Here is a 26,682-nt window from a genome sequence, read left to right as displayed (position 1 = left end):
AAACTACATGGTAATGTACACGTCCAATAAAAGAGATGGAACAATGAAAGTGGAGGACACGCCTATGGAAGGAAGTCTAATGTAGAACCGAACTTCTTAAAGTGGTAATGAGAAGGGAGGGTTGGATTATCAAAAGATCGAAAGATGTACAATAAGAGAACAACTTTATGAGAGGAACCAAATAAATCTAGTTATTTGTATTCAGATTATTTATCATACTATCAAGCCTCATCTCGAGATTTTTCATTATCATAAGTGTTATATAGGGATGAGAAGTAATGAATTAGAAGAGAAAGGATGTTGAATTAATCAATTTTGTTTGTTAATTAGGATGCTTAAAACCCCTCAGATTGAAATAAAAAATAGATTCAAGATTTCTCGAATTACTCGCAAAGTTTCAAGTTATGTGTTTGATTAATTTGACACGTAACAATTAACATGTGATAATAATCTCCATCATCAAATTAATAAATCTAGCAAGATTGAGAGTGGTCATGAATTTTGGAGGACTAGAGCTTGCCAATCCATGCCGCTAACTTTAATCCAAAGGGTAGGCTGTATTGACTATTTGATTCTTGGTGGGTATTGATGACATGATTAGCCGATGTTTGATTCTTCGGGTTGTATGTACGTAGCTTGATTTACATAATTAATCTCTTAATAAATCTTTTCCAAAAGACATTATTATTCGTAAGATCAATACTTTTCCAAATCCATGAAACTCATAATAAATCTGAATTGGCTTACAAACGAGAAGAGATCCATTTCTTAGGTATTTTTGCTTTATAGTTGGGATCCAAAGGCCATTTTGGTTGCTTTGGATGCACTATTCAAGTTCAACTATATGGTATGTTTGGAGAGATGAATTTTGAAGGGAGGAATTAAATTATCCTTATTTTTTGTTTGGGGCATCAATTAAAGATGAATCAAATCTAAGCTCGGTTTTAATTACTTAAAATCTTGGATTTCATATTTATTGACAAAAAGGAATTCCAAGTGCTACAGATATAAATGGATTATATAAAATTAAACTCAAAAAATAATGTGGTTTCATGTAGTTCATTAGATCTATTTTACGATAAAAATCATTTTACAATCTGACATACCAAATCAAGCCATATCACTTTATAGATTTATTTTATGTAATTCATTTGTAACTGAAATATTTATCTTCTGATGGATAGTTTCTTACCATTTATTTCTAAAATCCATCCAAAGAGAAGGTTTTAAAATAATCAAGACATTTACAACCATAATCTAAGTCCAAATTAAATGGATTAGTGGTTGCAAATAGTGCTGTAAAAATAAACTGGAAAACCAGCCCGAACCGGTTGGTTCGGTTTGGGACCGATTCCTCCATTTTAAAAGCAGGTCAAAATCGGTGATCTGGTCTAGGTTTTATGTTTTCTAGGACTAGACTGGACTGGTTGGCATATTTATATATTTTTAATTAATTTTTAATATTATATATAATTTTTATAAATTATAATTATATATGAAATAACGTTATATTATCATTTATAACATAAAATTTTAATCTTAAACATGAACATTTATTTAATCATATGTTTTAAATATAAAATATATATTAATTAAATTTTATTGCTTAATAAATTCTCAACATATTCATTTTGATAAATATATTAGTAATACTAATATACATTAACATTAGTATATTAATTACTATATTATAACTAACATATAGTAATAGTACTATACCAACTATATACTAATAATATTAGTGTATTACTAATATTTATATATATTAATATATATATATAAGAGATTAGAGATTTAATATATATTAAAAACTGAAAAACCGGATCGAATCGGATCAAAATCAGTAAAATTAGAAGTACCAATTTAGGGGGATAATCACTGTGGTATCGGTTCTTGAAAATGTAAAATCGGTATATACCGGTTAAGTTTCAAAATTTATCAAAAACCAAACCGGTTACAACCCTAGTTGCGAAGTTTGATACTTGAAATTAAGCCAATTTATTTTGGATTAATTAGCCTATAAATACTGTGACAAAAAATAATAGCTGCCCAAAGTCGTGTTCAAGATGGTGGGTCTGTCAAATATTTGATGTGTTGTTCTCAGTTGTCATGCTTTAAAAATGACGAAGCTTCCATATAGAAAGGAGACGCTTTAAAATTCCTTTCAATTTTGGTGCGTGTGATCACACAATATTCAATTCCTTGCATGGACTTTTCTATTCGATTTAAAGCTTATCAAACTTGGGGGAGAAGCATTCAAATCTCTCGCAATTTTCCTTTGTTGACTGAATAACAATATGTCATATATGATCATCCTTTACAGTTTGAACAAAAAAATGGGGATTTTCTAATCTTGCATCCCATAAATGAATAAACAAAACCATAGAAACAAACAAGAAAATCATCAAGTGTGCTTTTCTTTAAGGTTTACAGAACCCCAATGTGTTGATTCCTCATCTTCACTGACTTTGGTGTTTCTGGAATGCATCTTCTTCGCATAGAACTTCAAGAACAACAACAAAATTGCTCCATTCAAGACAGAATTGAAGCCCCAAGCACCAATGCCATTGCACCCACCTTTCAACAAGTGCAGAAAAAGGACCCCAATATGGCAAACCAAGTTGCACCCGAGCAAAACAGCCTGGCAATTCACCACAAACGGGAAGCGAGCTCTGGGCAGCCCTATGGCGGTCCAGAACCGATACCCATAAACCACGGAGTAAAGCAGAGTGGTTAGCAGTATCGCCAGGACTTGGAAAGATTGAGAAAACTCCAGCCAGAGGAAGGACATGAAGATGAGAATGGACTGGTTGAAGAGCGTGAAGAACGTGAGCTTTCGGCGGCGAAGAATGGTGAAGAATGTGCGGAGGAGGTGGAGGAAGCGGGAGAGGTAGAAGACGTAGGACCAGAAGAAGACTCGCCCGGAGGGGCGCGTGCCGAGGGGGAAGCAGAGGAGCCATTGGAAAGGGGTGGAGGTCTTGGTGCGGCTCCAGAACCAGCGAGTGTCGCGGATTTCAGCTTCTGCGGAAAGGAGCATGCCGACGAAAACGACGGCGGAGATTAAAGCCACTGCGAGGCTGTGGACGGCCGGGATGGGGCCGAGCGGGACGGGGCGGCGCCGCCTGGAGAGAATCAACAACGTGTAGAGAGTGGTGGCGGCGGCGATGTAGGCGGATATGGCGGTGAAGAGGAAGGACCAGGTTGAGCCCCAAGACTGGGCTGGGCTCCATCGGAAGTTTACTATTGAAGGATGCTCCGCTAGCCAATATGTCGGGCTCTGCAGCGCCATTACTGGAGATGAAATGTTCTGATCTCCGTTTGTATGAGAAGAGAGAATCAGAGCAGAGAAAGAAATGGAGTTTTGTGTTTTTGAGTTTCTGACAGATTATATGAGAGTGGGAAAGCTAAGAGAACACAAGAGGGTTAAGAAAAGGAATATGGAACATTGAATTTGGTTTGTGGAGTTGAAAATGAAGAAATATAGAATTTATAAAAAGATCTTATAAGATGACATCTTAGAATTAAGTCTTATTTATTTTTATATAAAATAAAATAAATTTTTATATTTTTTAAATTTCAAAATAAAAATATATATATATTTTGTTTAACTTTTAATTTTTTTTTATCTCGTATGTGAAAATAATATTTTAATATAAAGTGATATATTTGATTGTAAAATTATTCTTGCAATAGAGTAGACAAGATTTTTTTTAAAATTTCTACCAGACTCGAAGCTCAAAGAGGATGAAAAATAAATACATGAATTAATGGATCCTATAGTATTTACTTTATAGTTGTGCGTAATATTAAATTTTCTATAGATGTTACGACTTACGAGGTTCACAAAGATAAATAATTATTCCTTAATAAACGTGGACTTGAGGCTTGAGGGTCGTCATCGAAGTAAGCCATCTAGAAAAAGACGGACCACGTTCACGTGCGAAGACAAAGACAACTTCGTACCCCCCATCTAATTGTCAGGTAAAGTTTTCCAATCAAATTGGATTTGTTATTCAAAGGATCATATCTAATGGAAATTGAACCCAAATCTCCCATCTAAATATTTAGAAAAACATTTTAATTACAATTTGATTATATAAAATTAAATCTATAAAATAATGTGATTTAATATGATATATTAAATTATAAAATTATTTTTATTATAAAATAAATCTAACGGATCATAAGAAATCACATCAATTTATAGATTTATTTTTGTATAATTATTTTGTTTCTGTGGCACTTCTCAAATATTTATTTACATAGTTATTATAATTTTTTTAAATTTTAAAGGACTCAAATTTTAAAATAATAATATTTTATCTAAAATTTATAAAATACATAAATTAATTGTGTATATATAATTTCTCACAATGATATATAGATAAAGATGATGATATTACAGTTTCTAGAGTCACCAACTGACTGTTTTTCTAGAACAATAAAGCAATGACGTGGCATTGGTAGGAACTTCAATTTTCATGTAAGATGAAAATGTATTAAATAGGAATTTGCTTGACCGTCTTCATTCAATTTATGTAGAGCTTATATAGAGAAACTCTTTACAAAAATATTTGAGCCATACATGGGAATTATTTGCCTGGACGGATTATATTTCTTGGCCACCACACTTCTATCATCATCTTATTATCTAAATTAATCTAATTAAAATATTGTTGCTGTATGAAAAATATCTCATATCTTAGATATTAGAATAATGTTAGATACAGTTTTAGAATGTGCAAGTCATGTGTACTTCTTTTGAAAAAATGTGGCGTCTACTATTAAAAGAATAATTTTTATATGCGAGTTTCGTACTTATCCATTTCTTTCAAAATGAAGTTGCGTGAAATCTATATATTCTAAATCTGTAAATATTATTTTTTAAAATATTATATATCCAGTTAAAAAAATTTTAGTGTCTTTAGATCTTCACGGTTCAAGAAATTAACTTATGTACTATTAGGAAGTCGAAGTACCATATATCTATGTCGACCACAAACATTCTAAGAGCACTCTCATTAGATTAGTTAAAAGTTAAATCTATTAAAAATTTAGCTATTAAATCATAAAATGTGATCATATTGAAATAGCTAAATTCCGGTCACCACTAAAATTATTTCTTTCTCCTTTTTATATCAATTATTTCTCTTCCTTTTATAAATGAAATTGAAAAAAATATAATTATAATATGATTACTAATTAATATATAATATTATGAATAGTAAAATATGATAAAATAAAATAAATTCATAATTAAAAAAATTAAAATATTTTTGAAATTATTAATTACTCATTACTATATAATAAATAAATGGATAATCCAATGTGGAGATTTAATGTGAATAGCCAAAGTCAAATTCATCTTATATTATGTTATTGTCATATAATGAAAAAATGACTATTCTAATGTAGAGACTTATGAAAATGTAATAGTTAAAAGTTAAATTTATCTTACATTCATAAAAAATATACTTTAATTTTAACTAATCCAATGAGAGTGCTCTAATGGGTGGGTATCTCGACCAGCCGAAGTGAATGCATTCCTTGATTGGTTTCGATTTCTGGTCGGGATTTCAAGAGCCAGTGACTTGCTCGGTTTCCATATCATTTAATGTATCGTTTTCATATAATCACATTGATTATTATTACATACAATCGTGGAATACGTAAGTGCCGCACAATCGTTTTCAAAAAGAGTAAGATTTACTTTTAAAAAAATAATTGTTTTTTTCATGTGACTCACATATTTACTCATTTTTTTCAAAGAAACAGCGCAGTACTTATAGATTTCATGAATGTAAATATCATTTCTCAATCAACATTAGCCTTCTTTGAGTTTCATCCAATTTGGCACTTGGAATCTTTTGCGAGTCCCATTATCTTTCCTTTATTTTGAAAAAAAAAACCAAAATCAGAATCAACCTCATATTATTAACAAAAACTTTCAAACATTACAAGGTTTCTCTCTCGAGACAGTGCTTGAAATTACATCAGATCCTTCCTTCATCCAGGCCTTGTCCCCCTCGCTTTTCAAACCCAAAGCATACTTTGCTAACAAGTGTGCTGTTGTGTTGTTACCTTCTCTTTGAATAAAGATCACCTTCCAGTCTTCCCTTCCAAAATCACATTCCTGAATGTTAATTCATTGCTTGGGCTATGAAACTTATCCTCAAATATGAATTCATTTCTTCTTAATCATACCCTGTGCATAGTCGTTGCAATCCATTACATCTCAGTCTTGTTTAGCTTGTTGCTCATCAGTTTCTCCCATAGCTCCATGAAATAAATCTTCTTCATCATTTACTCATTTCTGTACTGGACTACAATCATCTGCCAACACATCACTGGCTATTGGGAAACTTCATAGTTTATTCACCACAACTTCCTTGTTAAAAAGATTTTTTTTTCTTTTTTTCTTGTTGGTAAGATATTATTTCCTACTTTCCACATGAACATTTTCACCACCCCGGCCGGGAACATTCTACCCCTACATAAGCTTCCATCTTTAATCTTTCACACTCTCCCTAGAGGTTTCTCCCTTTATTCTTCTCATTTTTATCTAAATCCACATAAGAAGCCCTCATCACTGTGAATAACCCATCCTTGGTGTAACCCTAGATCAATTTATCCCCAGCACCCAACTTGCTAATTGGGATGCTACATATTAGACCAACTTCATCTTTCTCAAATAATTTTTGGACTCTAGCTTCATTCCATTCTCTGGACTTGTCATTGATAAGCTCTAACTTTAGAATCACCATAGGTAGCCTTGTTGGGGGACTGAACATAGAAAGAGGTGGGAGTTAGTATCCACTAATTATCTCCCACAATTATAATATTTTCTCCATTTTTCACCCTCCACCAAAGTTCCTCTTTAAGTGAACCAATCCCATCCCATACACTCCATATCAAAGATGGACCACCTCCTAACTTATGCTATGTTTGGGTAGTAAGCTGATTTCAGATAATCTGTGAATAGTAGTGAAAAAGTAATTATAAAATATTGAATATTAGTAAAAAGTAGTGAAAAGTAATGATAAAGTAATAGTAGGGGAGTGATCTCAACCCAAACACAGCCTTAGCCTCAAGTATGTGAGAATGCTTGAGGTATTTGTCTCCTAACAATTTTTTTTTATATATTAAAAAGTACTTTAATATGTGTCAACCAAACAACTTGGATTTATTATTAAAGTGTTTTTAAGGCTATTTAAGCACTTTTAAGCCTCCTAACACAATCCCAAATAGGCTCATCTATATCTTTCTATTAACTTAACTTTTTGAGACAAATAATAATTTCACGTAGATATCAGAGGGTAATATAGGCATGCTGAGCAAGAGGTTGATCATAATCTCGATCATTGTACAGGGTTCTTATTTTTGGGCTTTAACTTATAGCCATAGGCCATGGCCTTTAGGGATCCAGCATCCTCTGGGTGCTTGCCATTCATTTACATGCCTAAGGCCCAAAAATGCCACGATACTTATAAATTATAATTACTAAATGTTTGAAACATTTTATTGTACAATATGATTCTTAAGATGCTATGTATACATTCTAGAAAATAGATATATTTTTATTAAATAAATGGGTGGAAGTAGACTAAGATGGACCACCTTATTTTAGTGCACTTGTCCAAATTTCTTGAAAAATTAAAAGACTTACTTGCCCTAAATGCACATGTTGATCTACATTTTAGAGTGGGGAGCCATTGCTTAACTACCTCCCCATCTAGGATATATTTTTAAAAAAAATAAAGGCTTCTAAATAAATATTTTCTATCAATATTTATTAATCGGGGATTGTTTTCGTTTTAGTTGTTAGCGAAGCTTAAGGTAGTTTAGATAAAATAAGAAAATTATATATAAAAAAAATGCATTTTGATTTTGTTGTGGAAATATTTTCTATAATTTGGGAAATATATGAACATATTATATGAACTCGACTGTATTATATTGACCCGATATTTAATACAGTGAGATTTACGTATTTAATTTATAATTTTATTTGACGAAAAATAATTATAAGAAAATTTTAACCTAATATAATAGAGTAATGCTATATAAAATTAAGGCTTGCAAACTCTTAAACAATATAAATCAGAAAAATATATATTTTTTACTATAGATATCACTTTTTAAAAAGAATTTATATATTGCAAAAATCATTTTGGAAGTAATAAAGATGGACGGTAGTTTCCAAGGACTTGGTAGTTGGGATGCGTCGGTGAAGGAAGCGTACGTACGTGGCGCCCAATGTGGAGTCAACGGCGGGGTGGTTAGGTAACGTCCGTTTATGCGAATGGCGGCTCTCCTATACGGCGACCGAAGACCGTCAAGTCTTCTAGAATGTCGATCCCTCCACCGCCCAACGCACCGTTTTGGGGAATGCATCCACATCCACCCTACGGTCAGTAAGCGTCTACGCAGGTTAGCCAATGAGTTATTGCCAGCTAAGCATAGGCGACCCCGTCACGTTTATACCTTTCCAAACACAAGATCTTAGGTAAAATGAATTCCCGTGAAAAGCATTTTCCTGGAAATTTCCTCTCTCTGGTTCTCATATCTGGCCCTTTGACTTGGGATCGATCGATTTGTTGCATCGGTCGGTCTCTCTCTTTAATATCAAGGTCAGTAATCTCTTAACCTGTTTATCCTTTCTGATTCTTTTGTTTCTGTCCAAATGGTTCCGTTTTTGCTTTAAAAAATTATTAATAGATATGATGCTCCTAATTTGTAGCGATTTCCAAAGGTGTTGGTTTTGTTAGTTCATATGGGATTTCATTTTTTTGGTTGTCTGGATTAAAGGAATGATATAGATCTGCGTTGAGAAACGAAACGGTTTCCACATTTTTTTTATTTGTTTTTCCAGGAATCCTTATGGAAACATTCCATTTTTAATGTTTTGATTTTGACGGGTTCGGATTTAGATTTTTGTTTTTTCGGTTCTGTTTTTATTTGAATTATGTGATCGAAATCTTGTATTGTGATCTCACGATAATGGTTATTGGCAGTGTTAATTTAGGTTATAATATGTTGATATAGGGATTTTAGATTTTGGGGCAAGAAATGGCAAGTGGGTCTGGGGAATCAACGAGCAGGCCACCTCAAAGCCCGTCTTTCTCGAGCAACAGTAATAATAACAGTGATGCTGGTAATTTTGAATGCAATATTTGCCTTGACTTAGCTCAAGACCCTATTGTTACCTTATGCGGCCACCTATTCTGCTGGCCTTGCCTTTACAAATGGCTCCACATGCACTCACAGTCCCAGGAATGCCCAGTTTGCAAGGCCCTTGTTGAGGAGGAGAAGTTGGTCCCTCTGTATGGCAGGGGAAAGACATCAACAGACCCGAGATCGAAGTCTATTCCTGGCATTAATATTCCAAGTCGTCCGGCTGGGCAGAGACCTGAGACAGCTCCTCCACCGGAACCAAATCATTTTCCTCACCATGGATTCGGGTTCATGGGAGGTGTTGCACCAATGGCAACTGCAGGATTTGGGAATTTCACATTCTCTGCAGCTTTTGGGGGTCTCATCCCATCTCTATTTAACCTTCAGTTACATGGGTTCCCAGATGCTGCTATGTATGGTACGCCGGCTGGTTATCCTTATGGGTTTTCTAATTCATTTCATGGTGGTCATGCCCATGGATTCCGTCAGCATACTGGTCATAGGCAACAAGACAATAATCTGAAGAGGCTGCTTTTTCTTATTGGGTTTTGTGTTCTTCTTGCTCTTATCTGGCAGTAGTTTAAATCTGTTATCAGAACTTAAACCTGCTAACAGATGTGGGGGGTCAAACTCATGCAATTGTAATTTGTTAGTGCATTTTGGCTTTACTTTTCTATGATCAAGGAAATTGTCCATAATATACTTTGTGCGTACTTTTCTATCTGCTTTTAAGAATGTAAAGTGCGATTTACTTGTCTTTCTTGCTATGTTTCAACTTCTCTCTTAGTAAAAAAAGTTTGATTAACTTCTCTCTCTCTCTCTCTCTCTCTCTCTCTCTCTCAGACACACACACACGCGCACAAACCCAGAAATGAGATTTATCACTGTGGTAGTGTATTATGTAGCCATGGTAAAGCAGTTTTGGTGTAGCATCTTTCCTGTTTTCGGCAATTGTTCTTTTGTTGGGAGAATAGCATGGTGACATCTGATGATTTATTGTTTATCTTGTTACCATTTCTCACTGGCATGCCTTTTTCTTTTGGTGGGAGGGAATTTCTCTGCCATATATATATGTTGTTACTGCAAATGCTAATTTATTCATATGGAGATGTTTGGGTTGGCTGAAGTTGCTGTTGAATTATACTTTTTCTTGAAAATATGGTCCTTATCATGTTGTAATCGTAGTAAATAATTTTTGAACTTTTTCCTTCTGATTTCAGTTACATCTTCATTTGATTACCGGAGCTTATGATATGACCTGTTTCTAGGTCTGTATTTCTATGTTGACTGCCTGCTCCTCCATCTGGTTTTTGCTGCATATTTTGATTTAGCTGCTGAGATGGCTCCTGTTTTAAGTGGAGTTATTTGTTGCAAGCATGGGTCTGGATCTGCAGTGAATCTATTTATTGTTGAATGTGTACTATCTTCAATGTTTCTGCACAATTGAGTGAGATTCAATTGATGATTCTGGGTTTATCACCTTATTCAACAGTTATTAGTGGCAAGCTATTGCGGTGTTTCATTCATTAATTCTTTTAAGATAATTAGTTCTCTATTCTTATAAATTGTTCAGGTTAGAGATCCACTTATAGGCTACTTAATCTTATTATGCTCATCATTTTGTGATTTACATACCAGTGCTGCTCCTGTGCATCACTTCCGAGTTTCTCATTAACCTGAAACATACTGTCTGTTTTGACTCTGTGTGACTACAAGTCTGTAACCGTCATGCCAATTTATCAATTGGTTTGGATGAAGACTAGTTTGGCACTTGCCCAGAAAGAGAAAACAAACAGGGGAGTTAGGCTTGGATATGTTCTGGAGAATTTAACCCTGCTACGGCATTTGTGGTTTATGAATTGGAAAATTCTATATTTTGCTCAAGTTTTGATCTAAAGTTTTTAAGGCCTTCATTTACACCTAGAATTAGTTATGTATAAGATGAACGGAAACTATTGCCAATCATTTGGATGTGGGAAGGGCACTTCTTGTACTTGTGCAGTGGGTACTTCAAGGGGATTATTCAGGACAGATTTGGATAGTAAGTTGAGTTGAGATAAAAGTTGAAAGTTGAATAAAATTTTATTTTTTTTAATATTATTATTATTTTGAGATTTAAAAAAAATTGAATTGTTTATTATATTTTGTGTGAGAATTTGAGAAAGTTTTATTTTATAAATAAGAAACTTTATTGAACGAAACTAGGCGAATCCCATGAACATATGAAATATACAAAAGAAACACCTAATTACATTCTAAAAACCCGAAAAGAAAACAAAAACTCATGAACATTTCCTCCCTTAAGAATAATAGCAGAAATCCAGTGTAGCAAAGAAGACAAACAATTTCCAGATATCCTCAACAGTTCGCTCCTTGTCATTGAAGCACCTCTCATTCCTTTCTATCCATAAATGCCACATAATACACAAAGGAATAATCCTCCGCCAACTGGCCTCGTTTGTTTTCGGAGATGAGATGAGATGAGATGAGATTAAAGTTAAAAAGTTGAATAAAATATTGTTAAAGTATATTTTTTAATATTATTTTTGTTTTGAGATTTGAAAAAGTTGAATTGTTTATTTTATTTTGTATTGGAAGTTGGGAAAGTTGTAATGATTAGATCAGATGAGATGAGATGTTTTCCCAAAACAAACGAGGCCGAGTTTCTATGCCGCCTATTCCAACATGCTAGTCAATCCGCCACTCATTGGCATAACCCAACTCAACCCAGCTCTACTAAGAACTCCAACCCATAACTCCCTAGTCACCTCACAACGTGAGAGTAAATGATCAATCGATTCACCATTTTTCTAACACATGAAGAACCACTTTATAACAACTTTGCCACGTTTCCTCAAATTGTCAATCGTCAAAATCTTCTCAAGTGTGGTTGTCCGAGTAAAAAATGCAACTTCAGACGACACAAACACCCTCCAAATACTCTCCCACGGAAAAGAGAATTGCTGCTGACCAGACAATACCTTATAATAAGATTTAACTGAAAACTTTTTGCTCCGCGTGCGTTTCCATAGCATTCGATCCCTTTCATTTCCTCATATATTAAGAGAATACAATAAACTGAAAAAATCTGCATTCTCATTAAGTTCCCAATCCTGTACATTTCTAGTGAAAGTAAAATTCTAATGCACAGTCCCATTAGCACGACTCAACACCTATGAAACAACAGCTTGCTGATTTTCAACTAAGCTAAAAACAACCGAGAAAATGGAATGAGGAGCTCTCTCCTCACACCATTCATCGAACCAAAAATGAATTCTTGCACCCTCTCCAATCTCAAATTACAAAACTATCCCACCCCTTTCTAATATATTTTCATAAGCATACACCATAAGATCCCCTACTCTCCTTAGAGCACCATCCCCCCAATCACATCCATAGTTTCGATCAATAATCTCTCTCCACAATGAGTCCCCTTCCATTTGATACTTCCATAGCCACTTCCCTAACAGTACCTTGTTAAAATTACTCAAATTTCCTACCCCTAAACCTCCATTCACAATCAGATAGCACACCCTATGCCAACTCACAAGATGAAATTTATTCTCCTCTCCCATGCCACCCCACAAAAATGCTCTAAACAACTTCTCAATCCAGTTAGCCACACCAACCGATAATGGGAATAAGGAAAGATAATAATTGGGAAAATTGGAAATAGTGCTTTTAATAAGGGTTAGTCTTCCCCTTTATATAAATATAGACGCTTCCAACTTGACAATCATTTCCCAACCTTTTCTACAACAACATCCCATATATTCTTTACTTTGAACGACGCCCCCAACAAAAGTCCAAGATATTTAATTGGAAGAAAAGCAACTTTGTAGCTCAAAAAATTTCGCTAAATGGCTAATAATCCTCACATCTCCCACCGGTACCAATTCTGACTTGCCTAAATTCACCTTGAGGCCCGAGATAGCTTCAAAGCACAATAATACAGCCCTTAAAGCTTGAATTTGTCCACTGTCAAGATCACGAAAAATGATAGTATCATCCGCAAATAATAAATGGGAGATTGAAATAGTACCGTTGTTATAAACCAGAGACAAAACCTTCTACTACAACAACCTCCACCATATGACTCAATGCCTCCATCACTAAAACAAAAAGGAAAAGAGATAACGGATTCCTTTGTCTCAAACCCCTCGAACTCTGAAAAAACCACAAGAATTTCTATTAATTATTACAAAGAACCAAGCGGTCAAAACACAATGTCTAGCTCATCCACACCACCTATCCCCAAAGCCACATCTTCTTAGCATATCAAAAAGAAAATTCCAACACACGTGGTCGTATGTCTTTTCCATGTCAAGCTTACAAAGAACCTCCGAAATACCTATCCTCATTCGGTTGTCCAAACACTCATTAGCAATCAGAATCGAGTCCAAAATTTGACGTCCCTTAACGAAAGCATTTTGAGGTTTAGAAATGATTTTATCCATCACCGTACTCATACAGTTAGCTAACACCTTCAAAATAATTTTATAGATCCCGCTTATCCAACTAATAGGACGGAAATCCTTTAACTCATGGGTACCAGCTATCTTAGGGATAAGTGTAATAAATGTAGCATTTAGGGACTTCTCAAACTTCTGGCAAGAATGAAATTCTTGGAATACCCGTACTGTTGGGGTGTATGTGGAGAATGATTTTGGAGCTGAAAAATGTGTTTGTTAGATGTGCGCTTGACATGTGCTCGAGCAAAGCTTAACCCATGAGTTCGCTCGAGTCCTGCTCGATAGTGAGCTCGAGCGAGACACAAACCCTAGTGTTTGCTCGAGTCCTGTTCGACCCCTTGCTTGAGCCAATGTTAATTTGGTTGTTCGCTCGAGGCTCGCTCGACATGCCGCTCGAGCGAAAAAACGTAGATTTTGTCAATTAGGGTTTCTAGCACTGTTTGCTATATATTTGTCATATTTGACTTGTGTTGGACGACTTTCATCATATTTTGAGAGAGCATAATTGTCTAGTAAGTGCATATTGTGTGAGAGAGCAAAAAGTCTTTGAGAGTGTGAGTTGAGATTGAGTGATTGTAATTTCCTCTAGTTAATAAGATTTATGCAGTTCTGTGGACGTAGGTAATTTGCCGAACCACGTATATTGTGAGTCGAGTGCTTAATCGCGATTGCTTTTACTTTATTTGTCATCGTTGGTGTGTGTGTTTGCACAACATTATACAACTGGTATCAGAGCCAAGATCGGATCTAAAGGAGAATGATGGCTGGAGATAAAGTGATCGCACCTGAGGTTGAGAAGTTCGACTGTACTGATTTTGAGTACTGGAAGATGCAGATCGAGGATTATCTCTATGGGAAGAGGCTCCACCTTCCACTGTTGGGAAAGAAGCCAGAGAGCATGGATGATGCTAAGTGGACCCTATTAGATCGACAGGTTCTAAGGCTTGTTCGGCTGACCTTGTCCAGAACTGTAGCACACAATGTCAGTAAGGAGAGAACCACGGTGGATCTCATGGAGAATTTATCAAGTATATATGAAAAGTCGTCGGCGAATAATAAAGTGCAGTTGATGAAGCAATTGTTCAATCTGAAGATGTTGGAAGGTATGTTTGTAGCCCAACACCTAAATGAATTTAATACAATCACAAAACAATTGTCTCATGTAGAGATTAAGTTTGGTGATGAGATCAGAGTGTTGATTCTGTTGGCATTGTTGCTAAATAGTTGGGAGGCCATGAGGATGGCTGTGAGTAGTTCAAACGGCAAGACGAAATTGAACTACGAAGACATACATGACATAGTCCTTGCTGAAGAGGTATGTAGGAGAGACTCGGGTGAGTTCTTGGGTTTAGGATCTGCCTTAAATGTTGACAATTGGGGCAGAGGACATGACAGGTCAAGCTCCAAGAGTAGGAGGAAGAGCAAGACGAGATCTAGGTAGTAGATCACGTGCTGGAGTTGTGGCTAGCCGGGCCACATCAAGAAAAACTACAGAAATCAAGAAAATGTTGAGGATGATGCGGTGAATGTAGTGGCAAAAGAAATTCATGATGCCTTACTTCTTGTAGTGTATAGTCTAATTGATGATTGGATGTTGGATTCAGGGTTTTCGTTCCATAGTACCTCACATCGAGAAATCATACATAATTATGTTGCTGGTGATTTTGAAAAGATGTATACGGCTGATGGAGAGGCATTGGATGTAGTGGGAGTGGGTGATGCGCACATCACACTTCCAAACAGGAGCTTGTGGACTTTACATCAAGTCAAACATATTCCATATCTGAAGAAAAACCTGATTTCTATGGGACAGCTTGATGACAGCGGTTTTGTAGTAGCGTTTACTAGAAGAGCTTGAAAGATCACCAAGGGTGCACTGGTTCTAGTGCATAGTAAGAAATCTAACTTGTTGTATTTAAAATCAGGGTCCAGTGATGTGCAGGGAAATACAAGAGTGCAAAAAGGTAGGCTTGGTCGCGAGAAACATGTGAGAAAGTCAAAGAGAGTCAGCTTTGTCGTTCTCATGAAAGTCTTGGAAAGTTGGTTAAGGTTGCCAAGATCGGTTCAAGATCAGATACTCTTAGTGCAGTGAGAGTTGTGAGTCACCTTGTGGATGTATTGACTAAGAGCGATGTACATCGAAGACTGAAGTCTGGCTTTACTCCAGTGCATCTTTTGGCTTAAAGAGCTGTGAGCTGTAGAGATGATATGGGTTGGCTGGAAATAGTGGCTGGCATGTGAAGACCCAGTTGCCAAGTGGGAGATTGTTAGGTGTATGTGGAGACTGATTTTAGAGCTAAAAAAGATGTTTGCTGGATGTGCGCTCGACGCATGCTCGACATGCGCTCGAGCGAAGCTCAACCCATGAGTTCGCTCGATGTGCGCTCGACAGTGGGCTCAAGCGAAGCTCAACCCATGAGTTCGCTCGAGTCCCGCTCGACAGTGAGCTCAAGCGAGATACAAATCCTAGTGTTCGCTTGAGTCTTGCTCGACACCCCATTCGAGCCAATGTTGATTTGGCTATTCGCTCGAGGCGCGTTCGACACACCGCTTGAGCGAATAACGCAAATCTTGCCAATTAGGGTTTCCAGTGTCGTTTGCTATATATTTGTCATATTTGACTTGTGTTGGACGACTTTTAGCATATTTTGAAATAGAACAATTGTCTAGTGAGTGCATATTGTATGAGAGAGCAAAAAATCATTGAGAGTGTGAGTTGAGGTTGAATGATTATAATCTCCTCTGATTAATAAGATTTATGCAGCTCTGTGGATGTAGGCAATTTGCCGAACCACATATATTGTGCGTCATGTGCTTGATCATGATTATTTTTACTTTATTTGTCATCATTGGTATGTGTGTTTGCACAACATTACACAACATGTATAACTTCTAATTTCACTATATCTCAACACTCTTAAAAACAAAGCCATAGAGAAACCATTTGGACCTGAAGATTTATCTTTACACATTCTACTCACCACCTGATACACCTCATTTTCATCAAAAGGCCTCTCCAACCAGCTGGTTGCACATAAATCTAGTTGGTCAAAATTTAGACCAGCAAGCTTAGGACTCCATTTTTCTATCTCAATTAGAAGATCTTCATAATACTGTACAATGTGATCTTAAATCTCATCAAGGGAGTGAAGCACATTGGTATCAGAATGAAGTACCTCAATAGCATTATTGCACATGTGTGAATTAGTCATCCTATGAAAAAATTAATGCAACTATCCCCCCTCTTTCAACCAAAGCACTCTTGATTTTTGCCTCCAAGAAATTTCTTCCATTAACAAAACCTTCTCAATTTTAGTCATCACCCCATCCTTCCTTAACAATGATTCCTCATTTTCCTCCTTATCCTCCAAGCATGCAACTCATCCTAAAGAAGATTTTTCCGCACTTCAGTATGCCTAATTCATTATTCTACTTATTTAAATCAAACTTTAGAGTTTTGAGTTTACCTGCCAAAATAAAACTAGGAGTTCTAGAAAATGAATAAGAGGCCCACCAATTCTTAACCTTCTCCACAAATCCTTCCGCTGCAAGCCACGTGTTCTCAAATTTGAAATAACGCCTACCCCCAAGTAAGCTACCACAATCAAGCAAAATGAGAAAATGATTAGAACAAACACGGGGCAACCTCTTCTGACATAAATTTGGATAATGAGTCTCCCAAGAATGAGAGACTAGAAATCTATCCAACATTGACCATCCTCTACTGTTAGACTATGTATAAACCCCCTACCAATGGAAGATCCATAAGATTCAGATCAGAAATCAGCTCTAAAAACTCTTCCATAGCCATAGACAAATTAGATGCACCCGCCCTCTCACTAGGAAACCGAACAATATTAAAATCCCCACACAAACACCAAGGCACATCCCACAAGTAATACAAACCCGCCAGCTCCTCCAACAAACAAAAAAAAACTTCTATCCCTATCCACATTAGCCCCATACACACCCACAAAAGTCCATCGCCACCCATCCTCAATATTTTTAAAAGAACTAGCCGCAGAATAATTCTCAATACATTCATCTACTAACTTCACCACCCTCTTATCCCACATCAACAGCATACCTCTTGAAGCACCCAACAAAGCAAGATAACTCCAACTCATAAAAGAACATCTCCACAAACTACGAATGATATTTCTATCAATAAAACTTAACTTACTTTCTTGAAGAAAAAAGATATTCATTTTCCAGCTATGAAGGAGAGATCTAATACGGACACACTTGTTGACATAATTAATCCCTCTTACATTCCAAGAAATGATTTTAGGCTTCATTTGATGACTAAAACCCCCTCCCTTTCAACCTGTCCCTCCCCACTTCCCTTCTTATTATCGTTAGGGGTGTAAATTGGTCCGGTCGGGGGGTGAAATTTCCATCCATCATTTTTTCTGGACCAGACCGAACATCCATAGGGACCAGACCGGACTGGTAGCTATCGATCAAGTCCAACCCAATTATTTTTTATTTTTTTTATTTTTTTTCAAATAAATTAATAAAAAATTATTTAAATTACTACATTAAACTTAAGTGAATTGTTAATGTGGATTATGTAATTAACTCATTAAAAAATATTTTATATGGTCAATGATAATAAATTAGATGAAAATTATATCATTAACTTATATAATTAATATATAAAAATAATATATCAAATTATTAAAAATATTTTTAAAATATATATAGGAGTTCAGTCCGGTCCAAAATTTATAGACCCTGGGACCGGACCAAATGGTTTCAGTCCACAATTTATAAGACTGGGACTGACCAGTTTGGAGTTTGGTCCAGTAGCTTTTTCCGATCCAGACCAAACTCCTTACACCCCAAATTATCATAATTAATGGAGCATTTTAAGCATTTAAACTCCCTGTTCTTTTTCGCTGCAGACTTCAAAGTCGTAGTTCTTCCTACTTCAATAGCTACAAGAAGAGTCTTAAATTGCTCTTCAAACCCTTCACAAGATATCCCTACACATGTCTGTAAATCTTCAACCTTTTTTAAAACTCAATCTGAGGCATTTTTGGTTGAAGCATGGGGGGGGAGGGGTACATATAGGAGTCGGGCTGCCCAAATCCTCGTCAAACCTTTTCTCCTCATATAATTCCAATTGTAAATTGGGCTCAACCACATCCCTTTTAGAAGAAAGCCCTTGCTGTAAATCTCCAGAAAATACCGAAATAGAGCTATTGTTTATCTTAGGATGCAAAAAATCAACTGGATGAAGAGGCTTTAATAACAGAGGAACTGAGTCCAACAAATGCATTTCAATAACCAGAGAAGCCAAAGACATGAACTGATTAAAAACTACTTCACTCACCACTACCTTTTCGGCATTACAAACCACTATTTCACCCTCTTCCACCTCTGGCGACAACAACGTTTCCGACACACCACCAGATGAGTCGCCGAAGACCGACGAAAATGTCTATGCAACCATCGAGACCATCGAATCAAATAGTGGTGCCATCATGCTAGACTCACCCAAGACTCCCAATGCACCGAAACACCTAATACCTTCGGATTGAGGCTTAGCCTTCCATACCCGTTTCGGGCTTTTCACCAAGTCTGACCTAATCACTATATTTTTACCCTTCAAGCTAACATCCCTTGGTTGAAGCCCATCAGGCTTTGCTAGGTCCCTTGGTTGCATATTACTCCCCACGGGTTGAAGCCCAGCTTTCTTGCCTACACCAATAAGCTCAAGATCATTCTTATAAGCAAAGCCCAAGCCCGTAACCTTATCCTCCTCAACACAACGTATTAAAGCATCCACTTTCTCTTGTAGACCTATCAGTTGGGATTGCATGTTCTTTAGTTTACTGCACACGACATCGTCTGCTTGAGCGATAGCAAGCCTGCCACCGCCTCCTTTCCAGTGCACCCAGTCTAAACCCGTAGTGTGTCGGGCCATTTCCGTTCCCTGCCCTTGAAAGCATCTCACCGTATTTTTCTGTTGAGTTCTACCACCACCAGCCCCACCTCGCGAATATTGCACTCAGGACTGCATCGGCACCGTTGTCTGCTCCAGGGCCTCCTTGTACGTCCAACTTTGTGTTTGGCTCCCCATGCCTGATGGTTTCTGTGATACTTCTCCCGAGTTATGAAAAACTATCCCCACCCTTCAGATGGCCTCCCTCAACACATTTGCCATCCTCCTCCACCCCCTCCCTCCATAGCTTCCAGTACAAAGATGAAATTTTGCCTTCCACCCCCACCATATTCTACTAACGCCATGAAATGGCCATTGGCATTTGAGCACCTTTGTGCAATAAAGCTCCTGGCACCTTCCCTTGATGTGGTATAAAAATCCTTCGTCCCCCCTTCAAGCAATCTAATGCTTTTGCAAACCATTGCACCAAAACCATCCCAAGTCTCACTTCCTTAACTATCTTTTATCAACTTTCTGTAATGAATGAGGAGCTTCCTTCCTTCCTCAAACCGAATGATTTTGATTCTATAACTATATTTGTTTTGAACCCCATCCTACTCCGCGACCTCTTCAACTCACTACTCAGTCACGACCTCACCGCTTAATCACTCTAGGCCACATCGAAGCTTTTGGTTATTCAAAAAACTTTGGTTGTACAGAGAGAAAATTCTTGTTGGAGCTAATAGAATGAGATCTTGCTTAATAGAAATGAAGAAATAAAAACAGACATTTATTTGTCCTAAGAAAGTTATAATGATGAGATGAAATTAGATGAGTTGAGTTAAAAGACTTTTGAACCAAACCTCCCCTTAATCTTCACAAATGTTTTTGTTACATACTTACATGTGATATGAGAGTTTTCTTAAAACATGTGTTGTGATTGGAGAATTTTCTGAAAACGTATAGGTTGTTGTTTTAGCACATCCATTAGTTGCTCCTCTAGGTGGTGAATGCAGAACTGGGTCTGTTTTGCTAGGGTTATTTGTTTTGCGAATGAGCTTTTAAGTGTTATGTGGCCTCAATCAATTGAGTCTAGCATATGGATTCATTGAATTCTCTAGTAGGGCTAGGGTCTAAGTTACTATGCAAACTCAACTTGAGGGAGAGATTGTCGCCATCTAGGTCCATCTTGTCTGGTTTTTAGGGGGTAGGGTACTAGTATAGTCACATTTGATTGTCGTCCTATCTAGGGATGCTACCCGCACCTCTCAGGCGGGCAATCCTCGATTCCGCTTCCATCCCCTGCATGGGCGCAGAGGGGGTGGGGAGTTGGGCCCTCAGGCTTTGCTGGATAACGGGGGACATATTAGCTCCTAGGGCTGTTTGCCCACCACGACGAGAGAGAGAGAGAGAGAGAGAGAGAGAGAGGATGGTAATGAGGATGAGGTAGTGGCCTTTTAAAACAAGAGATAGAGAGAGGAAAGAGATAGAGAAGTGAACCGGGGGGGGGGGGGCTTTTAAAAAACAAGACAAAGGTACGTTGTTTTATTAAAAAAAAATATTTTTTTAATATATATATATTAGGTCGGGCGGATGGGTAAAAACCCAAGTGGGCTTGGGCCTAGCCTGGGCCCCATGCCCAAGTGCTTATAGCGTGCGGGAGAGAGCTGGGCAAACAGGGGTGAATGCATTGGCTTGACGCCAAATCGGTAGGCCCACCAAGAAACCTGCTAGATCGATAAGTTGCGCAACCCGATTGGGTCTGCTCCGATAAAGTCGGGTTGACTCAAATTTCGCTTTTAACACCATCCAACCCGACCAACGTTGGGCAGCATTTGAACCTGACTCTTAAAACGGGTTTTAAGCTTCTCTTTCACTTCTGCATCAAACCCTAGCCCCTATCCCTAGGACCATGTGGATTGCAAAGGTGAGGAGGGTCTGCCATAAGCCATTCTCCTTCCTCACCTGCAACTGGTCATGAGTTTTCTTCAGATCTATGTAGCAATCATAATAGGGCAAATACTACTAATAGTAAGAGAAGAAAAAGCACTTTAACTTCTCCAAATCGACTTCTTGAATTGTGCTAGTATCTTGAGGAGAAGGATGGGGCAAGAACTTCTATCGTGGGTGTTGTGTGAAGTATTCATTCATATTATTTGGCAGCAAATAAGTAACCAAGATGTTCCTACTCCCAAGAGCTATAGAACTCAGAGAATTCCTAAGATGCTGATAGTAGATACCTTTAAAAAAAATCCTTAGATGTTGCTGAGCAATTCGAGATAGTTACAACTACCAAATGTCTTTTTTTTGCCCCCAACCTAGCTATAAAAAATAATTCATAGTCAAAATGAAAATCTTGAGAGAAAAAAAAGGGTAACTCAATTTTAGTAAGTTCTTAGAATCTCAGTTCATTGTATTTGGGAAAATGCCAATAACATATACATAGAGAGAATTTATAGTCAAAATGCAAATCTTGAGAGGAAAAAAATGGTAACTCAACTTTAGTAAGCTTCCTGCTTATTCTTATTTTGAAATGAGTGATGGTAGGGATGGTTTTCATGACATTCTCTAGACATACTATTGCTTTGTGGATTACTTGCTATTCATGAAAAAGTGTTCATGAAAAGTTTCAGGGTCAATTAAAAAAAAAATTTGACCGCATTTCGAACTGACCTGAATGGGCTGGTTTGGATAGGGCTTGCGCCTTCTGATAGATGGGCTGGGTCGAGCCCAAACCTAGCTTGGGCTGGTTGGGTTGTAGGCCTACCATTTGGGACATGGTTTGAGCTGAAGAAGTTCTGCCAAGAGGAAGGAGAATCAGATGGAAGGAGAGAACTGGATGGAAGGGGTAGGTGAGAGAGCTAATTTTGGGTTTTGTCCGTCATTCAATTTTTGGTCTAAGCTATTAATTGGCAACAGGGTTGTTCTTGCAGCTAGACTCTTCACGTACATGTTCTCTTTATGGTTTAATTAATTTTATGGGGCACTGAAGCAATTCACGTTCTTTTACACATATTCTCGAACATGGTGAAAATTTTAAACTTGCTTAGTTCTTTCACAAAAACAAATAGCCTTTAAATAGCATTTAAACTGTTTGCAAACTTGACATATTCATTTGGAACTGTTTCTTCATCTTCAACATAAGAAAACACAACTTATTTTTAAATTTTATGTTCATGATTTTATTTTTTATTGTTTTAGGTCCCGTTTGGAACTTAGATTGAACTGAAATGAATCTAATTTTAAGTTGAGTTTAACATTCAAATCCTCAACTCTCAAATCATTAAACTTATCTAAACTCAAAACCTCTTTACACATTGGACCCACAACAATTATCAACTCATCAATTCTTTACACGCGGGATCCATAACTTTTTTCAACTTCCCATAATTACATATAAATTCACCTTAACATCCAAACAAATCTAAATTCATCTTAAGTGGGTTTCAGAAAACTCACTCCACCATTTCAACTCACTATTATTTATAAAGAACTCAATTCATCTAAACTTAACTCAACCTTCAAACAATACCTTAAAGAAAAACAGATGCTAAAATTTAATTTCTGAAACTACGGTCAGCCAGATTCTATGATCGAGAAGATGCTTGGCTGTCTTTTTGCTAAATTTTATATTGAATCTGAAATTGGTATAAAATTCTTAAGGTTTGAAGATTTAACCAAATCCAATCTTACAATCAGGTTTTTAAAATTTAGTATCAAAATAAACATCACATCACAACTTCTAGTCACATAGGGCAATCTAGAGACTAAATTTATATATTGTTTGGTTATGCAGTTCAAATGAATAAAATATTTTGTTAAAAGTTGAATAAAATATTGTTATAATATTATTTTTTAATATTATTTTTGTTTTGAGATTTAAAAAAAATTGAATTGTTTATTATATTTTGTGTGTGAGTTTGAGAAAGTTGTAATGATTATATAAGATGTGATGAAATAGTTTGGTTTTGTATAACCAAACCAGCCCTTTTGATTGGAAGGTATTATGTATGGAAGAGTGTCAAATAACAGTATAAGGATGATCTTTATTTCATTTAAAATTGAGCATTCTATTTTTAAAAAGTCATTAAATACTGATAAGTGAGTAGAGTCAGATCAATGCATACAAAAAGAACGAGCGGTTGGAGATATTAAACTCGGAAGTATAATATAATATTATATATAGTGGTAGAGATTAGTATATCCAATAGTATTAAAACTTTTGGGTGAATAGCTAGGATGTAACATTAAAAGGCTAGTATATATTGTTATAGGCAAGAGGTTTATGTGGGATCATAATTTTGAAGAATCTAAGGCTGGTACTTTGTTTATTCTGAAGACCCCAGTTGAAGTAATAGATTTTGCAGCAGTCTTTCTCTAGGCATACTATCTTGTAGCAATCTTTGTCAAAAATGTATACCTTTAAGCTTTGTTTCCAAGTTGAGGCAGGGGCCCTAAGTTTAAAGATACATTTGTCACATTGTTTGGGTCATGTGGCCCCTTTTGTTTCAAATATTCAGCTTTCAAGCACATGGATTGCTTGACTATCCTTCCTGATATTATCTTTGTGGGGTTTCTATTGCTGTGATTTTGTGACTTTGCTTCCCTCTTCAGCCACAACTAATGCAAGTATTTTGGAGGGCTAGGCTGACCTCTCTACATCATGGCAACGATATTTTGATCTCTCATTGTAGACTTGATATATCTATTCGTTGTTCCGCAATACACGTAGATATATCTGAGTGATGATCTTTTTTTTTTTTTTTTTATCTTATCTTATCTTATCATATACAACCATATTTATTGATTTGATACATTTTAAATGATTTTATGTACTCGATACCTAAATGATATCGATCTATTTAAAATATGCCATGATATGATTGCGAATAATAAAATGAACAATATTGCAGGTAAATTGCTATTTCTTAAGGAATAATCTTTCTTATTGAAGGTTTGGGAACAATAGATAATTAATTAAGATGATATGATCATAGTAATGGTCTTAAGTTGAGCCATACAATAAGTGATTAATTAATTGAACATTGATTATGGAATATGCCATTGGCTAATTAACTGTCTGTCGTTACATCAGCAATATTATATGGATATCATAATTACAATGTTATGAATTTAGTTTTTCAATAATTATTATTAACTTGCAAGTTTCCAAAGCCCATGACAAGTGGAAACCAAGACCTCTACTTCTTAGCTTCTCTCCTTAAGGAGATCAAATTATAAGATCTCTTCAACATCTGCATATTATATGAGTCAATTAGTTTATTTTGTATGTTATTTTTTTTATAAATCGAATATGTAGTATATCATTGAATGTATTCATAATGTAGCTTTCTTGTCAGTGTCATATATGCATTGCACTAAAGATTGATATGGATAAAAGACTTTGGTTTTTCCTCGGCAAATAGAGATGTTTCTATTTAGTAGTTTAGTTTTTAAATATTCTTAAATATAGTCATAATATCATATGTTTAGCTACTTTGATTATGATTTCGGTTTGAACTCTTGAATTTAGAGTTGGAGAGAGATATACATATAAAATGAATTATATATTATTTATTGCTATAAGTGTGAATTTTTCTCGGGTAATATTAAATATTCATTAAGTTGTCCATGAGTCTATATCTCTATAATTTTAAACTTTAAAATTTCAGCACAAACCCTAATTAGGATCTTGATTATAGTTATGAATAGTTTGATTTGGAGTTTATGAGTTTGAGATTATTGGATTAATGTCCATATAACATGAGACCATATCTTGGCACTCCTCTTTTTCTTCTTCATTTTCCCTTCATGTTAACCCTAGACCGCCCCCTACTCCCTAGGTGGGGTGGATATCCTTGCTCTCATCTTGTCATCATGATCGCTCAGACTCATCTAGCGAGCAAGTGGGTTGAGCCTATTGTCATCTGGCCGCCAACCATATCAGACAATACAACCATGGAGATGACAAGTGAGAGAGACTAGGGACAGAAATAGAGGATACACACCCACAATTATGAAGACAACAATACTTGTAACACGGTCGATCAATGGCAACAGAAAGACAACATGACTATTGGATGTTGGACAAGAGGACGAGATGGTATGGGGATTAGAGCAACAATAAGCTGTGATTGAAAAAGGCAAGAAAGAGACATACTAAAGATAAGTATAGAGGCATGGGAATTGCTTGAACTTGAAAAGTCCGGAAGGGATTTTAAAAGGAATTCATAACTCATTTTTTAATATGAAAGTACACTTTTCATCTCCGTAAACTTTTACGATGCGAGAATTGTTTCATTGATTTTTGCCAGAATTAATTTTCTTTTAGCCATTTTATAATTATTTAGTTGTTCCTTGACAAGCATGGGCTTCCAAAAACACTTATTAATAGAAACAATGGTGTTTGTTCTATCGTTGGAGGGGGGAGCCATTTTCATATCATTCAAAGGAGTAGGAAGGTCACGAAGGAGATGGTGCTCAGCCTTTCTAGTGCACGTTGGCTACCGAATTCGGTGGAAGGGTGCTCAATATTGGTGGGAAGAAAAGACTTTTACAAGATGTATCGCGATGGGACCAAGCTTCTATATGCTCATAGGCGTGGCGTTACTTGGAAGTTGCAGACTATGGGGGCAGTGGACGTCAAGTGCTGCTTGTGATCAAGGGAGGAATGGAATGAGAGGGTTGGAAGAGTCTTTCTTCGGAGATGAAGCTTGCTCTATCCATGCTTATTCCGACATACAAGGGAAAGGAGATGGGAAAGCAGGTTAAGTCATGTGCTGAGGCGGCGTTCAGGGGCGTAGTGAAAAGGGTGGCAGTGTCCAGTGGTACAGGCCACTCCTGAGCTTGACAACAAAACGAAATGGACAGAACAAGAGGCATAGGAATAGAACGTACCATTATGTCTTCTGTCAATGTGAAAGTGGGATGCAAAGGGTTTTGATCAGGATGAAAGAGGAGCTTGTCAACTTGAAAGAAGAGATTGTTGTTTTGAAAAATGTGGTGGAAGCTCTCATCAGAAAAGTGGACATGGGCTTGGGCCTGAGCCTGTGCCAGGGCCAGCGTCCCTTAAGCTTAACAAAGGATAGGACAAGGCCAAGTATGGATTGGGCCAGACAAGCCCAACTCGCTCACCATGAACAAAGT

General features: G+C 36.5%; 2 protein-coding genes across 3 annotated transcripts; one reads left to right on the top strand and one right to left on the bottom strand.

The window, feature by feature from the left end:
* Positions 1 to 2,269: 2,269 nt before the first annotated feature.
* Positions 2,270 to 3,417, bottom strand: LOC109002453 (elongation of fatty acids protein 3-like). The gene has a single exon (XM_018980219.2). The coding sequence runs from the start codon at positions 3,287 to 3,289 to the stop codon at positions 2,405 to 2,407; it is 885 nt and encodes a 294-aa protein (XP_018835764.1). The 5' UTR covers positions 3,290 to 3,417; the 3' UTR covers positions 2,270 to 2,404.
* Positions 3,418 to 8,508: 5,091 nt separating this feature from the next.
* LOC109002473 (E3 ubiquitin-protein ligase RNF185-like) lies at positions 8,509 to 9,941 on the top strand. Of its 2 annotated transcripts, none has more exons than XM_018980240.2 (2): positions 8,509 to 8,630; positions 9,046 to 9,941. In XM_018980240.2, the coding sequence occupies exon 2, from the start codon at positions 9,070 to 9,072 to the stop codon at positions 9,751 to 9,753; it is 684 nt and encodes a 227-aa protein (XP_018835785.1). In that variant the 5' UTR covers positions 8,509 to 8,630; positions 9,046 to 9,069; the 3' UTR covers positions 9,754 to 9,941. The 2 variants fall into 2 exon arrangements, with proteins under 2 accessions (XP_018835785.1, XP_018835793.1); XM_018980248.2 differs by having other exon boundaries at positions 9,015 to 9,941.
* Positions 9,942 to 26,682: the final 16,741 nt, after the last annotated feature.

The sequence above is a fragment of the Juglans regia genome, chromosome 6, assembly GCF_001411555.2.
Source record: "Juglans regia cultivar Chandler chromosome 6, Walnut 2.0, whole genome shotgun sequence".
Lineage (NCBI taxonomy): Eukaryota > Viridiplantae > Streptophyta > Magnoliopsida > Fagales > Juglandaceae > Juglans > Juglans regia.
This window is presented reverse-complemented; position numbering and strand designations above follow the sequence as displayed.

Excerpts from the sequence above, each read along its gene's own strand:
- LOC109002453 (XM_018980219.2), bottom strand. The coding sequence starts at position 3,289 with ATGGCGCTGCAGAGCCCGACATATTGGCTAGCGGAGCATCCTTCAATA.
- LOC109002473 (XM_018980240.2), top strand. The coding sequence starts at position 9,070 with ATGGCAAGTGGGTCTGGGGAATCAACGAGCAGGCCACCTCAAAGCCCG.